Here is a 27,856-nt window from a genome sequence, read left to right as displayed (position 1 = left end):
TCAAGATGAACCATTTCACCTCTATGTAATTTATATTTTTACAAAATTACAGTTGAGAAAGCAGTATTATGTTGTGACATACTCACCAGTTTCAGCATCCATGGGCTACCACGACATGTAGCAAAGCATCCAAACAGGCCAAAGACAACAATAGTGGTGCCAGTTCCGATGAGTACATAGGGAGCATTTGTGGAGTTCTCGGCAATAAGGGAGATATAGGTGCCCAGAGTAAGTTTGCCCCAGACTCCAACAGCCAGCAGGATCACCCCAGTGATCTGAAAGAGGGATAGGAGAGTGTGAAGCTATTGCCAAGAGAGGTGACAATCAGCACAGAGCAGTGTGGCCCAATTTGAAGACTCAAGTTTCCATGAATAAGATGGTACTTGCTGTAGGATTTCCTGAGCAACGAGAAATGTCAGAGAGTGTTAACTAAAATCATCATAAAGACACTTTGTTTTTTTTTCCCCAATAAACGTGCCCCTTACATAATCCCATATGCAATTATTGTGTTAATTAGAAGTCAAACCAACAATAAAGAACTTCTTTTTCAAAAAGTAGTTTACAAAGCACATCATACGACAGGTCTGAGAGCCTTCCCCCAGCTGTTGCCTGACACCAAGCTGGGTATAACCCCAGGAAGAATGACAGCTACCCTCTTTGATGGCATGTGTGTACACAGTATATTTTATGGACATTCTGCACAACGTTTTCAGGAACACAGTGATTCCCTTTGACTATTATTGCAGAAATTTCCACAAAAACAAAATATTCCAAATATTTTTGAATCCCTATTGATGTGCTGTCTTAATATTTTATTCAATATAAAACAACAGAAGAATCTGCATAGTTCCTGGAATTAGCTGTAATGCGATTGGCCAAATTCCACTGATCAGTCCAAAGGAAATCCCTATAGCATGTCTAAACTAGAACCCTGCATCAATCAGGCCTTTACTTTATGGGATAGATTCCAGGCTGCATGCTATGCCTAACTCTCCACCCCCTGCAGGGCACACACCCTGGCAGCTTTAGCTGCTAAAGCCACTGGGGTTGCTTTATGTCTCTAACCATCTCCCAAGCTGGTCTTTCAGGTCACCAATAGCTTAGCAACTCAAACTGACAGCCTTGTAACTGCTACCACTTCTGATACCGCATGAAGCTTGAAAGAAACTTGGGTGTCAAAGAAAGACCATCTCCAGTTTGACCCCACCTTAGAGCCTGATGTCTCATACCAAATGCCATGGATCCCTGTCTACTTTGCTCACTCAAGCGAGGAGTCAAGGTGAGAAAACTGGAGAGAATTGGCATGATACAAATCAATACCCACCTTGCCAAGGTTTTCCTTGTCAATCAATACACGGTTCCTAATGTCTGTGACCACCACCAAATATATGCTATACCATGAACCAAATGTCTGGGCCAGTGAAGATGCTTAGACCTCTCTCCTTTATATTCTGAAAACACTTTCTGTAATTTGGAACCATCAAGCTCCATTATCAGATTATTTTTTGGGGGCAGGACAAAGAACAGTCCATGTACCTTTCACTGCATAAGGTAAGGGTGGGCTCTACCTGTATGGGGGGAGAGGTCAGTAAAAACAACTAGAGTTTGGTGACACTTCCCCACCCCGGAGGCTTGTCTACTTTGTAGAACCCTCCCCATGAAGACAGAATTAAAGGTTTTAAATCAGAAAAAGATTGAGGAACTAATGCTACTTTTATTAGGCAAAGATAAACAGTCATGATGCAGTGTTGCGGTGAAAGTGTTTGACACTAATATTTGGGAGAAAGTGGCCCCATGGAGGTTGACTGCCTTCGAAAAATTCCAATGGAGATGGCCTAGCGAATTAAGAAATCCAAGAAAACCAAGAACACAGATGTTGCCAAGAGTTCTAAGTCCTCTGCTGACACCCGGTGGTTGTTTAAAAAAGTACTTTCCTTGAGCAGCCTCTTCTGCCATACTCCCCCACACGGAAACATAAAATCCTTTTTACCTGGTAAAATCAAATTTTAAGAATCAACTGTCAAGTCATTAGGGGTAAAAAAGCAATGGACACTATGTAGAGAAGGACAGTGCCTGTGCCATCTTTTACTAATGCCTAGCACAGTGCCTGGCACAGAGTAAATGCTTACTATTCCATTGGGAAAAAAAAAATACATTTTTCATTTCTCTGGGTCTTAGAACCTGTATTTTATAAAACAGAGCTTATCAGATACCAAATACTTACACAACTTCTACATTCAGTAAATACTGCGAGGTGATTTAAAATGGGACCAAAGAGAAATTTCCCCCATACTTTCCACTGTAGCATTGTCAGCCTAAGCTGTAAACATCACAATGTAAATGTATTGAACAAAAGCAAAAATTCAGTTAAGCTAGTTGTTGTTTAGGCTGAATATATGCCTCATTCAGAAACTTGTGACTTCATGGTATTGCTCCCAAAGATACAGTAACACCTCAAATACAAACTGAGCTGCTGCATTCTGTGAACTGCTATTGCTGGTCCTTATTGGCATGTGATTGCTTTAATGAAAATGTATACTGCTAATCAAGTATGAGAGTCTGATAACTTATATTCCTGTGACCAGTGATTTCATGAAGTTCAGTTACTACGAGAACAAATCTTACATGCAGTATGTCAAAGTTAACACAAATCCTGATTTTAAGGCAAACAGTACCAAGATCATTTTAATGCCTTTTCTCCTTTCATAACATAATGTATCCTAATGCAATCATTGCTTTGTATATGAAGCCTCTCCTCACGTAAGTGCAAAACCTACACCAGTTTGTTAAAATGGTCATAAAATGTAAATTACACAAATATTCCATTTTCAGAAAAAGACTTTTTAATTTCAATAGGTTTTTGGGGAACAAGTGGTGTTTGGTTACATGAATAAATTCTTTAGTGGTGATTTCTGAGATTTTGGTGCACCCATCACCTGAGCAGTGTACACTGTACCCAATGTGCAGTCTTTTATCACTCATCCTGCTCCCACCCTTTCTCCCCAGTCCCCAAAGTGCATTGTATCATTCCTATGCTTTTTGTATTCTCACAGATTAGCTCTCACTTAAGAGTGAGAACATACGATGTTTGGTTTTCCATTTCTGAGTTACTTCACTTAGAATAATGGTCTCCAATTCCATCCAGGTTGAATGCCATTACTTCATTCCTTTTCATGGCTTAGTAGTATTCCATGGTGTGTGTGTGTGTGTGTGTGTGTGTGTGTGGACAAAAGCCACTATCATATGTATAAATTTTTTCTTGGCTCCTGTCAACACACATTCACTCCACACATGTGCTTTTGCAAGCACCCACAGGAAAGTCATGTCTCAAACATGACTTTAGAAATGAAAAGCAAGGGACTTTTTTTTTTTTTAAACATCTCTCTCCTGCTGTGAGGTACAATGAGTAAGTTCAGAGTTCACCAAAGCAATTATGTGTCTGAGCTCCTCAGAGACCTCAAATCCCTAAATCAATCATCAGCATATATTACCTTTCTCATGGAGGTTTTACTTCTTTCTCAGAAGAATTGATCAGCAAGCAGCCAATGCTGTGGTTCAGTGAGGAAAGAGATAGGAGACCATAGATAAACTACATGACTGGCCTGGTGAAGGACCAGCACCACCTTATATGCTCCCAAATCAACCACAAGCCAGGACGGTAGGCCCAGCAATCCATCAGCAGTAACCAGGCTGAGGCTCTCCCTTTCTTGCTTATTCCCAGCATCTCATTTTCTGTGTGCTTACAACACAGCTCAAAATGTATGGGTAGCAAAGTACCACTAGCTACTATTAATTTAGGCTTGGTGATGAGACAGAATAAAGCTATAATCATGGCATCAGAAAAGTTAGATCAGAACTGAAAAGGCTTCTGTGTGATGATTACTTTAAAATTATACTCAAAGAAAACTTACAGATAGGTTTGGCAATATGCCAAGGGGTATCCAAAATGCTCTGAAACAGACTTATTACGGTTTACTTTCATCCTAAAATGGCTATTAGGGGAGCAAGTAGCCAACATAAACAATTCTCCTTGCTCTTGCCAGGTCATCCTGGCTAATGCTGATAAGTCTCTCTGTGGATCTTGTAGCATCCTGATCTTCAGAGAGGTGCCAGAAATAGAGGACTTCCATCTTTCTCACCTGTCCAGAGGCATTTTACTTGAGCCCACTCTGTTTTGTGCATGCAGACCACAGACCTTACGATGAAACTGGTGCAGCTGCTGTGCCAAGTCTGAGAGGGCAAAGTCCTTATTTCCTCTCACTAAATCCTTAATACAAGGTTCATAAGCCCCACCTTCTATGTGAATATATGCACATTATTCTAATGATGACACAAGTTCATATTTACTATATCATTCAATTAAAGAAAAAAAAAACAAAAATTGAATCACAGAGTTACAAGCTATCAAAAAGAGACTGCCTACTAAATAGCCACATGGAATAGAAAGCACTGCATCTAAAAACCAACAAAAAGAAGCACACAGGTGAGAGCATAGGCAGCAGTCTTAGCTGGATTGCATTTTAGTTGGCCCACAATTCCATCATCCCAGAGGTTTACAGGTTAATTCCTTCATAGCAACTACACACAGAGATATTGTGAAATATCCTCCAGAGAATTCTGTAACTCAGAAGAAAATGCATGACACTGAAACTCCATACACATCATCAATAATTAAAATCCACATTCCTCAGATGTTAGGTTTTAAGAGGAGAAGTACCTGACAAACTATTCTTTTAGCTGATTCTTATGTGAGTGTGTGTGCCAGGGGACAAAGAGGAGGAGAAGTCTTTGCACAATGTTGGGACCTGATTAGGTAGAGGTGGAGAAAGTAACCAGAAAAGCAAAGAAACCAGCAGCTTCTATAATGTTATCATCTTATTTTAAGAAGTAACAGTATGCATCCATTATATTTACAACTTAAAATTTTATTACAAATTGTATGTGTACTTAGTGTTTTTAAAACAGACTAAGAACCATAATTTATTGGGATTCTTCACTGGGCTTGAGAACCCATTCCAGATGAATGGCAGAAATGGACTCAATATATTTAAAAGAATGTTAGCTGGGGCCAGGTGTGGTGGCTCATGCCTGTAATCCTAGCACTTTGGAAGGCAGAGGCGGAGTTCGGCGGATCACTTGAGGCCAGGAGTTCGAGACCAGCCTGGCCAACATGGTGAAACCCCACTTCTACTAAAAATACAAAAATTAGCCGGGTGTGGTGGTGTGTGCCCGTAATCCCAGCTACTTGGGAGGCTGAGGTGGGAGAATGGCTTGAACCTGCAGGGCAGAGGTTGCAGTGAGCCAAGATCACACCACTGTACTCCAGCCTGGGTGACAGAGCTTTACTGTGTCAAAAAGAAAAGAAAAGGAAAAAAAGAAAAGAGAGGGGTGAGGAGGGGAGGGGAGGGGAGAGGAGAGGAGAGGAGAGGAGAGGAGAGGAGAGGAGAGGAGAGGAGAGGAGAGGAGAGGAGAGGAAAAGAAAAAAAAGAAAGAAAAGAAAAGAAAGAAAAGGATAGAGAAAAGAAAAGAGAGAGAGGAAAAAAAAAAGAATGTTAGCTGAGTGTGGTGGCTCACACCTGTAATCCCAGCTGCTCAGGAGACTGAGACAGGAGGATCACTTGAGCCCAGGAGTTTGAGGCCAGCCTGGGCAACATAGAAAGACCCCCATCTCAAAAAAAAAAATTAGAATTAAAAATGTTGTAGTTTTGTCATTAATGAGCTGTGTGACTTTGGGCAGATCACCTGATGTTTCTGGGCCTCAGTTTACTCTTCAGTAAAATCAGGAGGTGGAGAAACCTGATTGCCAGTGCTTCCCTCCCAGCTCTAACATTCTGATATAACAGATCAGAACCTCAAACTTGACACACTCAGTCACACTGAACTATATTTATAGCTGTGCCTTTAGGCAAACAAAAGAGAGTTTCTAAGATTCTCCCTGTACCTGATAAACCACCAGCAGCAGGGGTAGGAAAGTTAGCTCATTTCTGGACCTGAAGCCCACTGTTCTGTCAGCTTTCCAAGGTGGCGAGAGGCTCCTGGATAAGAAAGGGTAGGAAGAATGCCCAGCAGGACACGCGTTTGTAGTTTTACACAGACAACGCAAAAATTTATAAGCTCACTAGCATAACAAAAGCTTTACTTTTTATAAGAAGATCCCACTGTTACCAAGACATGTGCTTTGAACTCTCTCTAGGCAAGTATTTTGGCCAATTTAATCTTTTTACTCCATCATTTTTGTCTCTTGTGTACATGTATACATGTGTATGTCTGTGGGTGTGAGTGTGTGTATGTGGAAGATCATACATGTTTCATAGCCGAGGGGTTGGTGGTATCATTAAAAAGAGACAAGGAAGTAAAGAAGGGGGAGAGGAGTGAGATAATCTTAAGTGCTGACTTGTTAAAATGGAATCTGAGAACCAATAGGAAATCCAGAGACCATCTGGTCCAGGCTCTGTTTTCTATTGGGTTTAGGGTGACCAAAGGTCACATAGGCAACATGTTCAGAAGGCAGTTGTGAATGTGGGGCTTGAATTCATGAGTAAGTCAGAGCTGCAGGTGATGGCTGAGGCCAGAAGTGACAGCTAAGAGAGAACAATGAATCTTAGGAAACAGAAGCAAAAGATGGTGGGAAGGTCAAGGACTAAGGCCTGAGGAAGACTGTCACTAGAACATGAGAGGACAATGCTGGAAGACAGGGGACAGCAAGGAGACACAAAACAGAGTGGACAAGTCTATGAAGGTGGTTGCCAATATGAGAAATAGGACATGGAAGAAAGAGACTTTTTCTCCTTTAAAGGTTTATTGGAAACAAGGCCAGGCACAGTGGTTTGTGCCTATAATCCCAGCACTTTGGGAGGCCAAGGTGGGAGGATTGCTTGAGGCCAGGAGTTCAAGACCAGCCTGGGCAACATAGTGAGACCCCCATCTCTACAAAAAAAAAATACAAAAATTAGCCAGGTGTGGCAGCACATGCCTGTAGTCCGAGCTACTTGGGAGGCTGAGGTGGGAGGATCACCTGAGCCCAGTAGGTCAAGGCTGCAGTGCACTAAGATTGTACCACCACACTCCAGCCTGGGTGACAGAGCAAGACCTGATTTAAAAAAAAAAAAAAAAAAAAAAAAAAAAAAAAAAAAAAAAAAAAAAAAAAAAAAAAAAAAAAAAAAGAAGACTTATGGGAAACAAAACACCAGCACAGTTCATTGACCCCGTGTATACTAATGACCAGACAGGGCACTCTTTTTATTTATGCACCAGTACAGCCCACTGAGATCACATTTTGTATTTTAATATTATTACATCCTAGACCCAATTCATAGACTTCAAGTTTCAGGAGCTAGGTCATGAAGCCAGAGTGATTTGTCACAAACTCTAGCTTCTATTTGGATTTTATCAGGGATCAGATAGCCAGAGTCTAAAATGCAGATTGTCTAACAAGGTCTAACAAATCACAGATGCTTTTGAAAATATGAAAAAGGTTTTGAACAGCACTATGAAAAGTCAGAAATTCTAGCTTTGGCTGTGGGTCTATTACAGTCTCTTCATATGTGTAGTGAAACAACTAATCATTTCATAGGAAATGGCTCCAGGCATGCTGTAAGTCCAGTAAACAATACTTCCTTCTCTAAGTTGCAACCACCAGCTTACACCAGTCATGTTGCATTTCTGTGTCTTAGTTCATCATCTACAAAGTGGCAGGACTAGCCCCAGGGCCCTTCCAGTGCCAGAGAGTTCGTTGTTTCTTTGAATTACCAGTGGTCCTCAGAGGGGCAAATATCAAATTCAACTGTTAGCTTGGAGGCCAAAGACTGGTCAACAGCATTCACCAAGGTGCTGCACCTGCTGGGCTCTGTATTCAGCCTGGGGAGTTTAGCTAGAGGGTGGCTCAAGGAGGTGGCTGGCTAGAGACTGAATACTCTCTAACGTCCTATAGGCCCATGAAGTGGTACAAATTGACCCATATGGTGACAGTATTTTCAGAATTAAAAACATAACACAGTAGAGATCTTTGAAACTGGCCTGTCACAGAAAATCAGGGCCATACAGCTGCTAAAATAATAATAAATGTCACCTTGTTAAGAGAGCCTTTTACTACTTGAATAACTAAACTCCTTCAAATGAGGCCCACGCAGCTCTACCTTATACTTAATTCCATTATTCAACAAATACAGTCACAGAAAATTCCTGAACATGTTATTAGGTACTCTGTATATCGCACTGGGAAAAGAGAAAGAATGGGCAGCCCTATTGAATTGGTTTCTCATTTCTTTTATATTACCCTAAAAGGTTATGGACTTTAGGTTTCTTCTCCCTTAAAAACTAAATTCCCCAAAAAAGGCCCAGAAGCAAAAAGAAAAGAAAGAATTGGACTGTACACATATCTGTACATTGAGAAACATTCTATTACATCAGAGAAGAATGTTAAGGGTAGCTTATTCTGAGCCCCTTGGCATTACTTTTTCTTTATAAGCATTGTTGAGTTCTCCTATCAAATGTTTAAAACAGGACTTAGGTTTTTGATGTATACTGATAGTGAAGGTCTTATTTCAACTTTGAGAGTTCAAGAGCATATGAAAGGAAGAAGCAAGCAAACCAGAGGTTAAGACTACATGAATGTAGCTCATACCTCTGGTTTCATGATGGCCCAGATATATAAATAGACATCATATAGGTAAATGCCTATTAGGAATTGGGGCCAGCAAAGCCACTTACCAGGAGATTTATGTACTTAGAAATCAGCACCAGCTGTAGTGGCTAAAGTAACAGAAGCTTAATGTTTGGGGGATTCCCTCTATGCCCCACCTCCTTTATCTTTTGGCACAGTTGAATATACACTGAGGCCACGTGAGTGCCAGGAGCACTAACAGTCTTAGCGCCATTAGCAGATAGCTGACCACCACTGAAGTAAGAGTTACGGCAAGAAACCCCTTCCCTTGCTTCCATTCCTCAGATAACCAGCTCTGTGAAAAGATGGATCAAATTCCACACTAATAAGATAGTTTCAAAAAAGAGTATGTCAGAATAAGCTTATAAACAGGAGCAACATATTAATGTGTGTTAACAGAATGTTTCTACTGACTACACATTTGTTCTGCCCTGTATTAATTGTATTAATACATCAGGATTTTAAGAGTCATGTGGGGAAGGCATAAATCCTTTCCTCCTTTATATCCACCAAAGCCTCAGCCATACCTCGTACCTGATTTTCCAAGACAACATGCTGTTCAAACACTCTGTCTTAATATGCATCTAAACAGAATCACTGCTTGTCTGACAGTGATTCTCAGCTTTCAATTTGAAAGCCAGTCACTGTGCCTATAGTACAATGTACCTCTGGAGCATATAGTAGGAGCTCAATAAATATAGAATGAATCTTAGTGACAAGCTCTTCTTCAAATTCAGCTCCCTTTTAGTGACTGTGTCCTCGTGAATTTTGGATGGGAATGAATCTGGAAAAACGAATGGTAACAATTCTTCCATAAATGCCAATCTGACAGTGACACACTCCTTTCTCATAATTATGTTGAACATATTTGGCTTTCCTGGAGTTCCATTATTTTCAAAAGGGAGAATCTTCTTTGCATAATTTATATATAGGATTATCATCTTCAAAATACTGAAACCAAAACCATAGTCCTAATAAATACTTTATACACAGGAAGAAGCTAGAACTCAGATGGCAAAAAAGTCACTGAATTCCCACGCTTTATGTGGCTATGCATAGATGGGGTGTGATGGGGTGGGGTGGTTTGAAGAATTCATGCCTCCTTTCAGGTGAAACTGGAGCCAATAAAACACAATGTTAGAAGAGGACCTACTATTAAATGTGGAAAAACCTGGAAAAGAAAGCATGTATGCAGTGTTCAAGAGCAAGATTCTCATATAAATAGTAAGGTAGGATTCTCCTTTCAATGATCCTAACTTTCTCCTGGGGTGATTTAGGGAAAAAAAAAATTAAAAACTTGTATTAGTGACTTAATTAGCTTTCCTTTCAACACTCATATGTCCATACTGCATATATATGTGGTACTGCTACTAAATGCAATGTACAGGGAAAATTCAGATGTCGAATGTTGACAGAGCACCATGAAAAAAAATAACTTTAAGGTAATAGTAATATGTTTTTGGCCCCTCAAAAATCAGACATTTCAGAAAAACACAAAGAGGACACTTCACCACTTCTACCACTAGGCCAAGCCTCCATCTCCCCTTGCATCCACCCTTGCCCCCATTCTCTATTCAACACAGCAGTTGAGGTGATCCTGCTGAAACCTAAGCCCAATAATATCATGACTTTGCTCAAAATCCTCCCACAACATTTCATCTCTCAGAGAGAAAGTCAATGTTCTTATCCTGGCCTGCAGGCCCTACTTGACCTGCAGCCCTCACTGGTTCACTCTGCTGCAGCCTCACAGGTCTCTGTGCTCACCCTCAACACTCTTGGCATGCCCTTGCCTCAGAGATTTCATACTTGCTCTTCCTTCTGCCTGGCATTCCAAGATCTCTCATTTCTTCAAGTCTCTGCTCCTCCATGAACCCTTCTCTGATGACCCTATTTGAAACCAGAATTCTACTCCCCCACAGGGCTCCTGCTTTATTTTTCGCCATTGCATCTATCACCTTTGTACACTATTTACCTTACTCACTTTGTCTACCAAAATGAATGTTAAGTTCTGTGAGGGCAGGATTTTTGTCCTATTCATGGGTGTATCCCTAGTGCCAAGACGAATGCCTGCTCATAGGAGGGGCTCAGTAAATATTTGCTAACTGACCAAATACAAGACAGCAGGCAGGTAAGTAAGTATGAGCTTTGGAGGCATAAAGTCTATTATCACTAGCACTGCATCAAGGAGGCTAAATGGTGGGCCTGACTACTTACTGTAAGGCCCTGGCAGTTGCACTCAGATAAAAACCTGTTCTTTGGTCAATTGCTTCTAATCCAGCACATTGCTTCATAAATGTCTGCATTTGGCCACAAGGGGGACTAAATGAGAAAGCATGGGAATGGTTCCTTCTAATCCATCACCACTAATAGAAAAGTAATTTGAAGCTCTAATATCCTATAACTCTATAAGGTCTGTAGCTGATGGTTAGGAGCCAAGATAACGAACAGCATTTATGTAAGATTTCCCTCTCTCTTAAAAAATGTACAACTGAGGTGCTTACTATCTATGTGCCCTGCACTATGCTAAGTGCTTTAATGCTTTATCTGGCTCAATCCTCTTAATAACCCTATGAAACATGCCCAAGGTCATTGCCACTAAATGGCAGAACAGTTACTCAAAGCCCTGACCCTCCACCACTGCTTTCCTTTAATGTCCTCTTTAGCCTGTCTGTAGAAGGTTCTTTCTCTTCAACTCCTTACTCCTAACTCTTCCACAAGAAGAGTTCATAAGCCAACGTCATCCATCCTGGCACTGATTTGTCCTTGAATCAACCCTGAGAATTTGGCTGCCATAATTAAAAATAAATAAGATCTATAGGCATGGCCAATAATTCATTTATTTTAAAAGGCTAGCCATTATTTCCCTCCTTCAAGCAGGTAAATCCATAGAAATGAAAGCATGTTCCACTCCAAGCTATAGTTTGATACTTTAAAAGCCAGTATGGGAAATAAAGATCTTCATGTATATGTCAAGGTGAAGCAGAAATGTTCAGTATCATAAGCACCAGGAACAAACCTGTGGGAGGACTGATCTGAAGAACCAATACAGCTTGACAAACATATGGAAAACTGTAGTGTCTTGAGTACTGGTTTTCCACCAAGCACATTGTAAAATGAAAGCTTAAGATACTTAAGTACTCGGGTTTGGGCCTTGAGAAGAGAAACAAGAGGCCACAGGTGCAACATATATGAGGAGAACCCACTCTGAAACTGTGGAATTGCCTTTCAAAGCAGCTCTAACCAAAAGCGATGGGCTGAGTCACCAGATAAGGCAGCTGCGTGATATCTGCTCACCCCACAGCCTGGGAGGGGGATTTGATTGGTTGTTCACGAACGAAGGGCACAGTCTGGAAACACAGTTAACCGTGTACGTGTGTGATAAATGACACTTATTGAGCAGTACTGTGCTCCTTATACGCTTCATCACGTTTATTCTTAATCTCTGTTTCGCAGATGAAAACCTGAGGCTTTCGGTTGTTGACTTTCAGCAACTTGCTCAAAGTCACAAAGCGAATAAGTGGTATAGCCCAGAGTCCAATTTCTGTCCAACTCGAAGGCAGTTTTCCTGGTCATTATGATACTCTGCCTCTTGCGGCAGTGTAAGTAACAGCAGTCAAGGCCAAGGGCTGAGTTCCTCTGTCCAATATTACCCAGTCACTGACCCTCTCCTCTAGGTAGGTGAGCGCTAAAGAGAAGCCTGGTCTTCTTTATACTGCCTAAGGGCTTCCTACAAGTGAGCTATGAGGAAACCAGTACCCTGAACCAATTTCCACAGCGAGGTTTCTTGGGCAGTTTCTAATTGTCAATAGCCAGGAAACATGGGTAAAGGCAGAGTGGGAAGAAATGGACTCTACAAACTGACCCTGGGGGCGCTGGCCTTTGCCCTTCTCCTTTCCTGGGCCGGACCCTCCCGTGCCCCTTATTGGGCATGCTCCATTTTATGAACTGGGCTGTGTTCCGGGTTATTTATACATTACTTGTTTGAAACTCAAAAAGTATTTTCGTTGAGAAACCGTGTTATACATGGTGGCTTGTTTCTAGGCCAGTCCTCAAAAATCTATATTTAAGCCAGTATTAGGGAAAGCTATAGGGAAACAGATTTTTGGCTCATTACATAATAGGCACTGCCCAAAATGGAGTGGGTTGCCTTGGGAGGGTTACCTTACAACAGAAGGTAAACAGCTTTCTGGGCAGCCCCATAGAGACTCTGGATGCAACCATGGGACAGAAGTCCTACGGCTGGAAATCCAGCAGGAAGGGCTAAGTTGCACTGTTTTTCAAAACCTGTTCTCATTCTGACTATTGTCCCAGAAGCCTTATGCTAGCCAATTGGCTAGCCTTTGCTAGCCAATTATCTCCCTGGATTTTCATACATGGATGAATAGGAGCTTTAACAGCACAGGAACTGGGGAAACCATTTTCCCAGATCTGGAGTTTCATTTCCTTTGATCTTCAAAGGAAGCGATAGGTCATATAATTTTGTCACATTAAGAGCAAGAGAAAAGCCTGTTCAGTGTAATGGGGCTGCAATGAAAACGAGCTGTGTTCTTTAAAAGAGGATATGGCACTGGAAGGAGTATTTGCCTTATTATTTTAATTCTTCTATTTTCCATAAGCAAATACACTCTACATCGCTTAGAGTCAGAAATCCTGGATGACTTTAAGAATCAGTGAAGCTGGTTAAAGATAAATTTACAAAAGCTATAGGTGCAACCTTCATACTTTTCACATATAGACAAGGATTCTGTCAAAAACCTGATGTATACTGGAACTAAAAAGAGGAAGTATCTAATAAGGTGCTATTAGTAATGGCATATTGCACCAGAGATGTATTCCTATAGAAAATTACATAGCTCCTTACATGGCTATGGGGGCAAATACAACTCCACTTTGGACCCTGAGGCAGCACAACCATCAAGCTTGCTCCTGCAGGATACATGCAGGGCTCTACCTGCTCAGCCCTCCTGCCCCATCGCTGCCCTGCCAGGTCCTACCTGCCTTTCAAAGCACAACGAAGATGTCCTTCCCACCAAGAGGCCTTTCCTGACACTCAAAGACAATAATCATTTCATCCTCTTCTGAATGTGCTTAAGATTTTCCACATACCTCTTATGACTGACATTTTTACTTTGTATTCTAAGACTTTGGGAACACCTTATCTGCATCCCCAGTCATCTGCTCCCTGAAAAGAGATGAGTCCCTCATGGGGATTGTTACTAACTCTGTGTGTGTGTGTGTGCGCGCGCATGTGTGTGTGTGTGCGCGCGTGTGTGTGTGTGTATATATATAAAGTCACATTTCTGATAATGAAATATGATCAGAAAGAGTGCTTCGATTGCAAATAGTTCTCATCGAGGACACATTAACAGGGCATTTTTCTTTGGTTTCTGAGGTTGCTAAGAGGGCACGAGATGGGAGAGGTTGGGCAGGGAGCCTGACATGTAAAAAAGGCTAGAGAGATGCAATAGTCAAGTTTGGAACCAGCATCAAAGGCTGTTGCATTCCTTCCACGTTGTGCTTAGAAACAAATATGACTGTTGTGGTCTTAGACAAACGAGAAGTCCAGAAAAGTATAACCTGGTAATCAGGTCCCTCAACTCAAAGTCCAGTGATGTAAGCCTCTTCCTTCCCCAAGAGTCACCAAAACAACTTATTTTAGAAAGCTAAGGCTTCTCAGCAAGAAGCAGAAATCCTTCCCCTCTGACAGTGTCAGCTGAAAGTGACTGGCCCAGGGACCACTCTTTAAAGCAGCAACGAAGGGGCCAGAATGGTTGAGTCCCACCTGTGCTCCACACAAGTTATGGCCAAGGACATGCTTTCCTGGGCAAAGGAAAGCCACTGGCTCTTACCGTATGTCTTCACTCACAGCCAAGGGCTGTCTGAAGCCCTGGCATACACTGTGAGTGACTGTGACCAAGGACTGCACTGGCTTGCTGGTAGGATGGACCAGCAGGCACAATGGCTATATTCTGACCTCTTACATCAATTGATACTGTTTTTACTAAACTGTTCTCTCAACTCATTTTGCCTCCCATTGTTCAGACGTAAAGTATCTTAACCACAGATCATGTGGCTACTAGCAAGAGATGATACAAGCCACCTTGAGCAAGGGGCTTCCTGAGGGCCACAGGCATCTGGTGGGAAGCACAAGCCGCTGGCACTTCCTGGGACAGGAAGCCAGAGGAGCTACCCTTCCTATAAGCCAGGGCTCTGGGATGTACCTCTCTTGCACGTCAGCTGCATTCTTCTCTATCTATGCACACTGGCTCTCTCTGTACAAAGGCCTCCCACTAGAGCGTTCCCGATTCAAACATCCAACAGAGACTGATGAGCAGCCTTGAACATTAATTTCAAATTCATGGAAGAGAGAATCTGAGGGGCCCGTCTCAGGTCAGGTGACCTCTAGGAAGCCATCAGCTGTGATGAGGACAGGGCCATGTCCCAATGCCCCATCTTATCAGCAAGTGCTAGGAGAACAGATGGTCAGAAAAGGCTGTGAGCCGGGCAACCCACTGATTAACATGCCTGTCACTGTGAGACTTGGCTATCTCTTTCCTCCTGAAATAAAGGATAGGGACTGTGAAGCAGCCTATGTGTTCAACCTGACTTTAAACACTGCATCCTGTACAGCATCAGAAAACTGTGGTGACAGACCTGTTAACAGCACAACCCTTTGTCCCAAAGGGACCCTGGGGAAACCCAACTCAGGTAGCCACAAGCAGCCTGTAGCAGCAAGGGAACAGAAGCTCTGGTTGGCTAACCAGGGGGCCTAGAGGGAGGGTGCAATACTGGCAACTCCCAGGAGGCCAGACCTTTCCCTCAGCTCCTCCCAAAAGTGTGGCTTAGGTCCTTGACCACATAAGGCTACATGCCAGGTGACTTCAAATAAATGAAGACACTCTCTTGAAGGAATTGGGCTTGTTGCCAAACTCACTGTACTGTATGGACCATTCAAAGTAGGTCTCTCTTAAATGTTCCAATGGCATTGGCAGGATCCTTCGGATATCCTTTCACCGTCACCAAGCCTCTCACCACATCTTGAACCACCACCCCCCTTCTGACTTGTGAGCTCAGTAAGTGGCTAACATTATTGCAGTAGGGACTCTTCCCATGCAAGAATGAGGGCTTGGCGGTCACGAGAAATGTGTCAGTGTGGACAATACAGCATAAGAGGTGTCACACTGTGTCACAGTTTGTTAACATACTCATTTGGGGTGAAGAAAGGGCCTAAGGACCAACAGTATATAAAGTAAGTGCCTTCCAAAATGCTAGAGGATATTCATAAAAATAAATGTTTAAAAAGTAAATAATATAGTAAATTAAAAATCAAGCAAATTTGGGATTACACCAGGGACCCTCCTTACCTAACAGGAATAACATAACATTGGCATCTGTTACTTCTTCTTCTTCTTCTTCTTTTTTTTTTTTTTTTTGAGACAGAGTTTTGCTCTTGCCACCCAGGCTGGAGTACAATGGCATGATCTCAGCTTACTGCAACCTCTGCCTCCCGGGCTCAAGTGATTCTCCAGAGTAGCTGCTTCAGCCTCCAGAGTAGCTGGGATTACAGGCTTATGCCACCATGCCTGGCTAATGTTAAAATGCAGATGTCTGGCTGGGTGTGGTTACTCCCGCCTGTAATCCCAGCACTTTGGGAGGTTGAGACGGGAGGATTGCTTAAGGCCAGGAGTTTGAGACCAGCCTGGGCAACACAGTGAGATCCTGTCACTATGACAAAAATTTTAAAAATTAGCCAGGCATGGTGGCACACACTTGTAGTCCTAGTTACTCCAAGGGTGAGGCAGGAGAATCACTTGAGCCCAGGAGTTTGAGGCTACAGTGAGCCATGATTGTGCCACGGCACTCCAGCCTGGGCAACAGAGCAAGACCCCACTCTAAATAATCAATGAATGTAAATGCCTGAACTAAGCTACAGTGATAGAAATCCTAATAGTGACTGTCCATGAAGGGGTCAGGAATGATAGGAGGGGACACATGTGGTGATGCAAATAATCTTTATTTTGATTGCAGTGTATTGTGAGGGAGAACCTCAAAACACAAGCAGAAAAAGAGTAAGTGGAAAAATGTTATTATATAATAATTGGAGACAGCAGGAGGAAGAAAAATGACTCTGGGATTTTATGCAACAAGTGAAATTAAAATATCCTCTAACATTTGTAAGCTGCTTTATAGTTTATGAAGTATATTCATTCATAAAATTGTATTTAATATTCATAATAATCCCATGAGGCTCACGTAATTAGGATACCCATTGCAAGATGACAATGCAGGCTCAGAGAAAGTTAAGTATTTCCCTATGTCCCACAGTCTGTTAGGGACCAAGACAAAGCAAAAACCCAATGTACTTAATCATAGGCCAAGTCATTTTGACTACACCATGCCAGGAACTTTTATAAGTTAGTTTTCTTGGTTACTTGGTATAGTTCATTGTATTTTGTGTATCTGACTTGTGCTCAATCTGGTTCTCTACACTACAAGCTCCCCTGAATAATGAATTTATTAACATTATCCAAATGTAGAGGAACCAGGGTTGACAAGCTGCCGGAACCACAGGACTCGATCAATCTGTGACTAACATCCAGCATCTTGGACTCTTCCATAATCAAACCATGAGAATAAGGACGAAACATAACAGGGCTAAAAGAAAGCCTGTTCCATTAATGCTGCCACAATTATGTTGCTTTGCAGATTACAGTTTCAATTTGTCTTGAAACTTCACAAATGTCCATCTTGTCCTCTTAATAGCATGCAAACAATTGAGGTTAGGGACCAAATCATTGTGTTTTACATTTCCAGGAGCACCCAGTATGGTGTCCTAAATATAATACACACTCAATAAATGCTTATTTTATCAGTATGTTTGGTACCTTCTAGAAAGGAATAGTGTCAAAAATAGAATTCTGTGACACAAAATTTTGTATCACAGACAAGGCTGGGCATGGTGGCTCATGCCTGTAATCCCAGCACTTTGGGAGGCCAAGGCAGGTGAATGACCTGAGGTCAGGAGTTCGAGACCAGCCTTGCCAACATGGTAAAACCCCATCTCTACTAAAAATACAGACTAAAAGATATTTCAGTAAAACTCAGGACAAATGTACTATGAGGGTTTATGTACTAACTGCATGTGTTCTATCCCTTTAATCAAAGTGGGGGAATAATTTTACAGAGCTTAACTAAAGGATTGTAACTAGCAAAACCAACCAGTAGAAACTTCTGTGTTAAAAGAATAGTGAGCATACTTTTTTTAAAAGTATGCATTTCTGGGTGAATATAATTAGAAGAAAATCTATAGGCAGCACAGCCCTCTCCAAACTTTGATGCCTATTTTCTCCCCTAGTGTACCCCTCATTCTCACTGAAAGTCAGATAGCTTTCAGGCTGAGTTATCTTAAAAGATACACATTAGCACCGTTCTTCCTAAGTGGAACACTGGGAAATTTAAGCTCTGACCTCAGTGAGGGACCATGAACTGAGACAACCTGTTTTCCCGTGGCCACCAGTATCTGGCAATATGAAGACACAAGTGTCCTAGAAGTACAGATAAAAGCAATGAAGTACATAATTGCACCTGTGTTTGCACATTCTCGTTCTTAAAGGCAGAATTTTAAAATAAATATCATCCCTAAATTCTATCACCTTAATGCAATTTTTGAAATTTGGGGACATTCCACTCCACATGAATGCATATAATTACAGCATGTAAATTACACATCATCATTCACTTGAACAAGGAGGTAATTAGAGCTTCTCAACTTTTGGTAAGCATAGAATAGCTGATGCCCTCCTTTAAGATTATCTGGCATTTCACAAGTTCTTCCAAGCAATGGTAACTGCGAACGTACTTTCTCCAACTACATACACCTTCCTCCTTTGGTTTCTGACATGCCCCTGCTAAGAACCCCTGTTTTACATGCATTCACTGCTCCTAATATTTCTACTCTATTCCACTGCCACTTCAGGGAAAGAGTAAAAACCAACACTACCTTCACAAAATCCCACAGCTGCACACATTAATATTTGTAGGCGCCAACTCTGCAACAAAATTTAGTAACCAAAGCCATAGCCACATCCTGTCTGCCACAAAATCCTGCAGCCTTTCTTTCTTTAATGAACGTGTAAAAGATATTATAGAAAAGCTCTATGGTATTGGATCTATACTTTTTGCCAGATGACTTTTTCCCAAGTTTTAATGTATTTACAAGTTTTTTTTAATAGAAAGTACACCAACTATTACTAGTTTAAAAACCAGAGTTTTAAGTCTGTCTGACCAATAAGTCTGGAATTTACCAGGTCAGTAATTCACTGCCAGGTAATTGACAAGAAGTACCTTAACTTAAACATAAATTGTGCAGGCACCCAGAAAACTACTCTATACTTTCAGGTTCCTCATATGTAAACTGACTATTATTTCATAGTGCTGATGAAAGATTTAAATACATAATTTCTCTAATATACTAGCCAGGCATTCAGGCCTGGTAAACAGGAAATGTCAAACAAAAGCAGTGGTTTTCCCATTTGTTATTTTTATTATTTTTGTTATTATTGAGTGCTTTCAAGTATTTCCACAGCCATGCATGCTACCAAGAATCTGTACTGTCCAAAATCCTTTTATGTTCTGAATTGCCTCCTGAGAGAGTCTTTCATTCTGTTAAGCTTCTAGACAATTATAAATGCAGAGGTTTGCTCTGGCTTTGGGGAAAAGTAAGTGTCGTTTTGCAGCTAGAAAATACTAATCTCCTTACTTTCTGCAAAGCCCCTTCTATGCTCACTGTTCAAGAGACAGTTTGCTGTTATTAGCTGTCATTTTCTTTTTTTTTTTTTTTTTTTTTTTTTTTTTTTTTTTTTTGAGGCGGAGTCTCGCTCTGTCACCCGGGCTGGAGTGCAGTGGCCGGATCTCAGCTCACTGCAAGCTCTGCCTCCCAGGTTTACGCCATTCTCCTGCCCCAGCCTCCCAAGTAGCTGGGACTACAGGCGCCCGCCACGTCGCCCGGCTAGTTTTTGTATTTTTAGTAGAGACGGGGTTTCACCGTGTTAGCCAGGATGGTCTCGATCTCCTGACCTCGTGATCCGCCCATCTCGGCCTCCCAAAGTGCTGGGATTACAGGCTTGAGCCACCGCGCCCGGCCTAGCTGTCATTTTCTTTTTTTTCCTTCAAATAATCCCTTGAATACAAATGTAATTAATTTGGAGACGGGGGTCTTGCTATTTTGCCCAGGCTGGGCTTGAACTTGCCATCTTCCCATCTCAGTCTTCCAAGTAGCTGGGACTGCTGGTACACAGCTTTGTCATTCATTTGCAAATCAGCAAGAGCAGCTGTTTTAAATTGAGCTCTTGGAAGAGGCATAAAATTTGTCAACTCCTTTGTTTGCAGGTCTGCCACAGGATTACTGTGGGGACCCTGTCAAGGGGGACAGACCCAGCCAGGAAGCAATGGGCTCACAAAGCAGCAGAATTAGAAGCTCCTGGGAATTAGCAAGGGCTCCAAGGCTGCCCCCATCCCCACGCCAGCCAACTGAAGTGATGCCACACATCACAGTAGCAATGAGCAGCCTGAGTAGGAGCAAACTGGTGTTGGTGTATGAGTGCAGATGGGTGGGGTGACTTCACTGCCAATACTGATGTCATGACATTTTCCAAACCCTCACTGTATACCACATTAGACATCGCCGTCAGCAGCAAGACAGTGAGGGGCAGGAGCCACAGTGGCTATGAGAGCAGGCTTAGGGGTTGTCTTCCTGGGTTAGAATAATCCTGTTCTATACCACTTAACCAGCTGGGAGACCTTTGGCAAGTGACCTGTGTGTGTGCATTCCCTCATCTGTAACGGGGAGTCAATGATGATCAAGTACCTACCTGACAAGGCTGATGGGAGGATTAAACAAATTGATATATATAAAGTACTTGGAATCACACCTAGTACATCAGAAGCATTCAATCAATGTTAGCTATTATCTTCATCAACATCATCTCCTAGTCCAACCCTCACAATTTTACAAATGAAAAGATTGAGGCTTGGAGAAGCAAAATATTTGCCTAAGATAACACAGTGAGTTAGAGGCAGAGCCAGGGCTAGAATCCACGTCATTTATTCATCCCTACAGATCGCTTCAAAATGTCACCTTTAAAGGCATCTAAACAACTTCTATTATGGATGGGGGTTGGGGACTGTAAAAGAGTCCCTGGGGAACAAGATCAGCCTTATCAGGACTGTATATAGTGACAATAGTTAATTTATTCTGAAAATCAAAATTCATTAAGGAAATGCAAAAGATATCAATCAAAAGGGACACTCATTATCTGAAAAAACAAGCTATGGTAAACTACATCAGGATTTATTTTGATACTAGTGTGCTTTCTCCTCATTCCCAATCAACTCTCTGGTCACACAAGGTTGAAATAAAGATTTAACATCCTAGATTGTCACCAAAACAACAGTGCTGCTATTCCTTAAGCTCAAGGTCAGAAGAATCAGCACTTCTCAGCAAAATGTTCCTCCAAACAGGTGACTCAGAATAATTTTAGCCTATACATTACCTGCTGAAACAAAACCTCTCTCCTGTGCATAGTTTACTGAGGTCAGCGCAGTTTGGGAAGAAGGGGGAGTTTGGGCCCCGTTAATTTTATTATACCCACTGAAGCCATCTATCCTGCACTGAAAGCAACATTCATAGTGTCAGAGTAAGAGAAGCACAGGGCATTGTCAGGATTCCATAAACCCCAGAGGTTTACTTTGTTGGTCTTTTACAGGCAAGATACCACCCTTTCGGGCCCTCCTTCCCATTATCTCTCATTCATTACCACCAAAGCAAAAACTAGTTTATTTTATTTTATTTTTTTTTTAATTTTTTTTTGAGATGGAGTCTCATTCTGTTGCTCAGGCTGGAGTGCAGTGGCGCAATCTCGGCTCACTACAAGCTCTGCTTCTCTGCCTCCCAGGTTCATGCCATGAGTAGCTGGGACTACAGGCACCCGCCACCATGCCCAGCTTTTTTTTTTTTTTTTTAGTAGAGATGGGGTTTCACCGTGTTAGCCAGGATGGTCTCGATCTCCTGACCTCATGATCTGCCCGCCTTGGCCTCCCAAAGTGCTGGGATTACAGGCATGAGCCACCATGCCCGGCCCTGACTTAAATTTTTAAAAATTTCATTCCTTAACCTATACTTAGTGCCCTTGGAACTGATCTTTTTCCTGTCACACCCAACTTCCATTCTAACAATTTTGCTTTTCTTAGTAAAATTGGGGAGATTTTAGTTTAATATAGGCTAAATCTCAATGTGATGTTTTAGTAGTAAGTACTTTCTGCCGAGTCTTAGCTACCAACCACATTGCAGACACATGCCCCCCCTTGTGGCTTTTTTTTTTTTTTTTTGCTTTATTTACACATCCTCTTTTATATTTATCTGAACAAACAGCCCAACTGTATACCTTCGTTCATACTGGAAAGCCCTCCTCCTCAACTACTAATGTTCTACCCATCCTTTATAGCCCGATGTGGGGTTATATCTTCTCCCAGGATTTAAATCCCTTATACTCAAATCTGATGCTGCAACAATACCCAATAAGCTGCAGCCTCCTTCCCAGCCTATCATGTAATTTTGTGTCTTTCCTCGTCATCTGCCCGGATATTTAAGAAACTTTGCTAAGGACCCATTGTGCAAGTTTCCCCACTCTCCATCCCATTCTTCCCCAGCAGAGGTTCTCTCCCCTTTCCGGGCTGCTGGTCACTGACACCATCATCATCACTATCACCACAGCATACAAAGCACTGCCATGGGCTAGGAACTCTTAGAAGCATGTACCAACTTATTCAATCCTTATAATAATCCTACCTCCCATGAGGTAGGATTATTACTCCCCATTTTACAGATGAGGAAATGGAGGTAAGGAGTGGTTAAATAAACTGCCCAAGATTACATGATCAGGAAATGCCAGGGTCAGGATTTGAACCCAAGCAGCATCACTGCAGTCTATGCTTTTGACCACTGTCCTCCAGCTGCTTACTCTTGTAGCTGTTTGTATTATGGGATTACACTCTATCTCAATCGTTTACATGTGCATCTTCTTAGTAGCAGGATCCTTGGTTAGGTCAGAGATTGTTTCTTATTGAATCTTTCATCCTCTGAATTTTGCTGCATTTAAGTCAATTTCTCTGAGCACCAAAGATTACAAAGGCCACTGTTTATAGTCATTTATTCCTTCCTTATTTGTTTCGTGTGTTTAGGTCTTTTCTCTCCAATTAGATTTTAAACTCTCGACGAGTAGAGACAACCCCTCAGCTTTTTCTGAGTCAACCTCGGTACTCAGCACAGTAATGAGCAAAGCATAATTGTCCTATAAATACCCACTGGGAGACTGGGTGGCTTTTTTCCTCTCATGATGGTATTGTCCACTTGTCCTTATTCAACATTATTTTGTTGAGTTTTTCAATTAGTCACAGTCACCCTGAATCCTAAGTTCAATCTTGAAATGTCCTAGCCACAGCTGCTCAATTTAATCATACAAATAACCTTGAGGTGTGCTCCCTTTAATCTCTGGGAACCACTGCAGACAGGGTCAAAGAGAAGCTGCAAATTCACTCTGGCAACACAAATGCACACCCCAGAGCATGCTGGAAACAGAAAAACAGAAATTGTTAATGGCTTTCAGGAGAAACATGACAAGTATCTACTGTAAAAGGAGGAGAGCTCTTTGTACCTAAGTGAAATAATGATTTTATACTTTGTAATGAAAATGAAGAGGCAGTAGCAGCATGAGGCATCAGCTAGTGGAGAAAGACTTCATAAGGCCTGAGAAAAAATGGTAAGAGGACTTTCCAAAAGACTAGAAGGAGGAGATTCCAGGAGAAAAGCATTTCTTCTTTCCTTTTCTGATACCTATTTACTCTCTGTTTCATCCTACCTTTGCTGTGATCTTGGCTAAGATCTGTGAGCCTCAACCTCCAATCTGCAAAATGAAGATAATGTCTGCACCATGGGGACAAAATGGGAAAGCACCATGAAAATTACACACCATTAGACAAAATTCAGACCTTATAGTCTGTGAGAGTTTGAAGGAGTACATGAACAAAATTTAAAGAAAGGATCAGAAAGTGAATTAAGAGGGGAGAGTGAAAGGAAGGAGGAGGAAAGAGGCACATAGTTCTTTTCTCTAGATTTCAGTTTCAGGGTACACCAGAGAAGGGCATCACAGAGAGAACCCCGCTATTGGGTAGAGATGGTCAGAGGACAGCTACCTCCTTCAGAGAGGGGTTTGGACTCCTTTCATCATAGTTAACTCTGTCAACGCCACCCTGAAGGTAAAGATAAGCAATAGGTTCAGCAAGTTAAGAACAACATACATGCCTTCCCAAGGGAACTTGCATTACTAGTATCATACAGTTTTCTTTGTTCTTCAACTACAAACACACACCTGGAAGGGAAAAGCTTCACTTGAGAAAGTTCAAAGCCTCTCTTCAGAACTGTAGACAGTAGACATTCTTAGAGAGGGGGCTGCACTCTGGGCATTAATCATGCTGCAAACATACTTGAGACCTCCCACTGGGAGGCTGTGTACCAAGTATCCAAGGCCAAGATTCTACACACAAATCCTCTAGCAGAAAGACTGAGCACAGACTTTGGCTTGAAATCTGACCAGGCACAAAACCCAGCTCCCATGAATACCTAACAGAGGACCTTGGGCAAAGCGTCCCTTACCTCATGTAAATGAGGATAACCAATCTCACAGAGGTGTGGTGGGTATTAAATGAAATATAGCTAAAGTGCTTAGTATTGTGCCCAAAACATACAAGTGCTCAAGAAATGTGCTGCTAACCACTGTTATTCACTCTCCAAAGCAGAATCAGCCTCAGCTCATAGGAAGATATCTCCTACTTAATGTGATTTGAGAAGCATGAGATAGATCTTTCTCCAATCTTTCCTTCCCACACAGTAAATGCCAGACTTCTTACAATTTCATTTTAAATGCATATTCTGTAAATGTTAGCATTTTAAGAGAGAAAATACCTTTAAAAGGCAACAAAATAGTGACTCTTCTTAATGAATATGTGATTTAATCAAGTCAGCCTTGGCAAGGGGAGGAAGCGCTTGCTTGTTGAGGAGATGTCCACTGAAAGTCTCTCTCTCATCACAAACAGAAAATGTCCAGGCTTCTCCTTGAACAGTAAATGCTGTGGACAAAGAGCTTTGGGGTAAAGTCGGCCTGGGTTCCATTTCAGGCTTTATCAGATAGGTAGTAAGTACCTAGCTGATTTCAGTACAATCTCACTGAGCCTCAGTTTCCATATCTGTAAACACAATAAGATGCAATCTTGGGAGTTGCCCTTTTGTTCTCATATTTTGCTATTATGATATTTATGAGTTTTGAAAGGGGGTGAGGAAGAGGCCAGGAGAAGTAGAAACATGTTAAATGTGGAGTCCAGCACAGAGAAGGGGCTAAAGAAATGGTAGTTTCCTTTCCCCTACAAGAAAGGCACCCTAAACATTCAATCTTGAAAAACTAAATTTCAATTACCTTCAGGCTTCTAAAATGCAATGAAAATTCAGTTTTGACACCAACATGTTTTAAACCTACTTCTGCTTCTCCTGGCGTCCTCCTTGTTCCATTTCAAAACCCATGAAGATAAATGACAGTAAAATATGGGACAGATCCACTGTAGTACAAAACTGTCCATTTTTGCTTGTGTATATATTTTTAAAAATCCTATTCCATTCATGGCTGAGTTTTCTAGGAGGATCCAGAAAGAAGAATCTAGAAAAATCTAGAAGAATTCTGGTAAATAGAATCACAATTAGAAAATAAGTGGTCGTCATATGAAATGTGGCATTACAATGAAAGTGAGAAAAAAAAATATTCTCATCCCTTTAGGATATGAATCATTGCTCAGAGATGAGGGAAAGACTAAGCCTGAACTTGAAGTTGCCAAAGCAGACCCCACTGATGAAGACAGTGCATACATTCTCACCCAAACCAAAGAAGAAGCAATAGAACCATCCCATAAGAACCGTAACCCAAGAACAGGTCATATTTACATCTAACAATAACCCAGTATGTGGCAGAATGTGACGTGCCACGAGAGAAACAACCATGTGCCACAAGAGTACAGACAGCAGGAAATCACTTCTCACTAGGAGAAGCAAAAACAGATTTCACAAAAGGTAGGATTCAAACCAGGGCCTACGAGATAGAATGGATTCTGATGGCTGGGGATGAACAAAAGAAAATATTTCAGGCAGAAGGGAAAATATAAGAACCAAATCAGATGATGTAAAGGGGCCATCCTACATAGCATGTGAGTGCTGGACTTGTGTGCTAGACTCAGTGGAATCCCTTCTCCACCACTCACAGGTATGTGACCTTGGACAAGTTACATAACTTCCTTAGTACCCAGTTTATTTATTTTTTCTCTGTAAAAGGGGGATGACAACAGACACCTCAGGGGGCTGTTACAAGGATCAGATGAAATAATGTGAAGTAAAACACTTAGGTCTGTGACTAACACTAAATGCCCAATAACCCAGAGCTGCTGCTATTCTTATCTCATTATCACATGAGAAGTCCCTTCTAAAGACTAAATAAATATGCCTTTGAGGAGACTTTCTAGATGTGGTTGGGGAGAGCTTGCTAAAACAATTCCTTCTCCATATAATCGGTCAGAGGCAAAGGGTGTCGTAGAGATAGCTAAATGTATTTCTCCATGTACACTAAGAGGCTTCTACCTATTAAAGCATTAAAAGAAAAGACGCTTAAAGCCTTTCCCCAGCAAAGTCCCTGCTTGCTGTATGCCTTAAACCCCTGTATTCCAGAGAAAAGCCTTGAATATCCAAAATGCTTACAGAGCATCATACTGGGCTAAATTGAATTTTCTTATTAACCAAGAATTAATAGAAGACCAATTTGTCTTAACTCAAAAAAATCTGAAGCCCATGAGTACACCCCTTACCTTAGAACATGCAGTGTGACCATAATTTAATCTGTCTTTCATGATTAAGACCTGGCAGTGCCCAAGGCCCATGTAATTAAGGAAGGTTCCACACAATTGAGGCTTTGCAGAGGAGGAGCTGGCCCAACTTTAAAGGCAAGCTGATGCGAATGGCAGATACTTTGAGACTAAGGTAGAAGATAGGGCTCTACAATCAGGGGCTTCCAGACTTGACCACGATCTACATAAAAATCAGATTTATGCTGAATATCCATATACATACACATATACAGCTTAAACATGGCTTTCTCAAAACAATACTTACCTCAGTATGAGCATGTATTGTATTTTCTACTCTGTTGTATTCAATATTTTAAAATGTTGATCATGACTCACTAAGATGATCTTAGTAACCCACAGTGTGAAAAACCTTTTTAGAGGTAGCACTCAGATTATAGGATAGGGGGCCTGCCCTGTGATTTTGGAGAGAGAAAGTCACATAGGGTGAAGGAGGTAAGTCAATACAATTTCAATTTTTAAAAAATGGGCAGAAGATTAAAGACTGTAGCATTTTATCAGAAGTGGGAAGTTAGGGGAGAGAGAGGTATAGCTCCCTAACGTGCAGTTATAGGAAGGTGCCCGTTCTCCCTGCTTCGCAGAATTAGCCAGGGACCCATGCCATGCCCTACAAAGTAGGGGTACATAGTGTGGAATCCTTAACACTTCCGTTAACAGGCCAATCATGGGTAGCTGCCTATAAGGGGCTCTCTGGTGGCTCCAGGTCTGATGTAACAGCCAGTGAAGCCCCCCTGGGGCTGGAGCAATCTGTTACCTCTTGAGGGGCCTATAGCGTACACTAATATTGACACATCCTTCTGCTGCAGAATAAACCAAAAGTCACTAAAATATGAAAATATTTTTTCACTTATTCAACTGTCACATATGTCTGTGGGAACCCCAAGTATGCCAGAGGCACTTCTCCACAAAGAAGCTTCTATCAATGGGGAGCCTAGTGTGTCACAGACCACCTGTGTGGCACAGTACTGCCATCCAGGGAAAATAAACTTGCAACTAGGAGAAAACCATTGGCAGCCATCCACGTTGGCAAACCGCTGTGTGCATGTGGCACATGGGAAGATTCCTATCAGCAGGGGCTTACTCTCCTGTGGGGAAAGATGGCTGGGTTTCAAGAGGCACTGGGAAGGAAAAAGTGAGTTCAGCAGCCCCAACAATAACTAAGCAGCACATGAAGGAAAACAA

The 27,856-nt window shown here is 41.8% G+C and overlaps 1 protein-coding gene across 1 annotated transcript in view; it reads right to left on the bottom strand.

Annotated features, from left to right (window-relative positions):
• The window catches only part of TSPAN7 (tetraspanin 7), a 118,779-nt gene that overhangs the window by 22,615 nt on the left and 68,308 nt on the right, over positions 1 to 27,856 (bottom strand). The window contains exon 2 of the mRNA XM_030933783.1: positions 87 to 275. Within this exon, the coding sequence (XP_030789643.1) occupies positions 87 to 275 (189 nt within the window). The remainder of the gene's footprint in view (positions 1 to 86; positions 276 to 27,856) is intronic.

This window comes from Rhinopithecus roxellana, chromosome 7 (assembly GCF_007565055.1).
Source record: "Rhinopithecus roxellana isolate Shanxi Qingling chromosome 7, ASM756505v1, whole genome shotgun sequence".
NCBI lineage: Eukaryota > Metazoa > Chordata > Mammalia > Primates > Cercopithecidae > Rhinopithecus > Rhinopithecus roxellana.
This window is presented reverse-complemented; position numbering and strand designations above follow the sequence as displayed.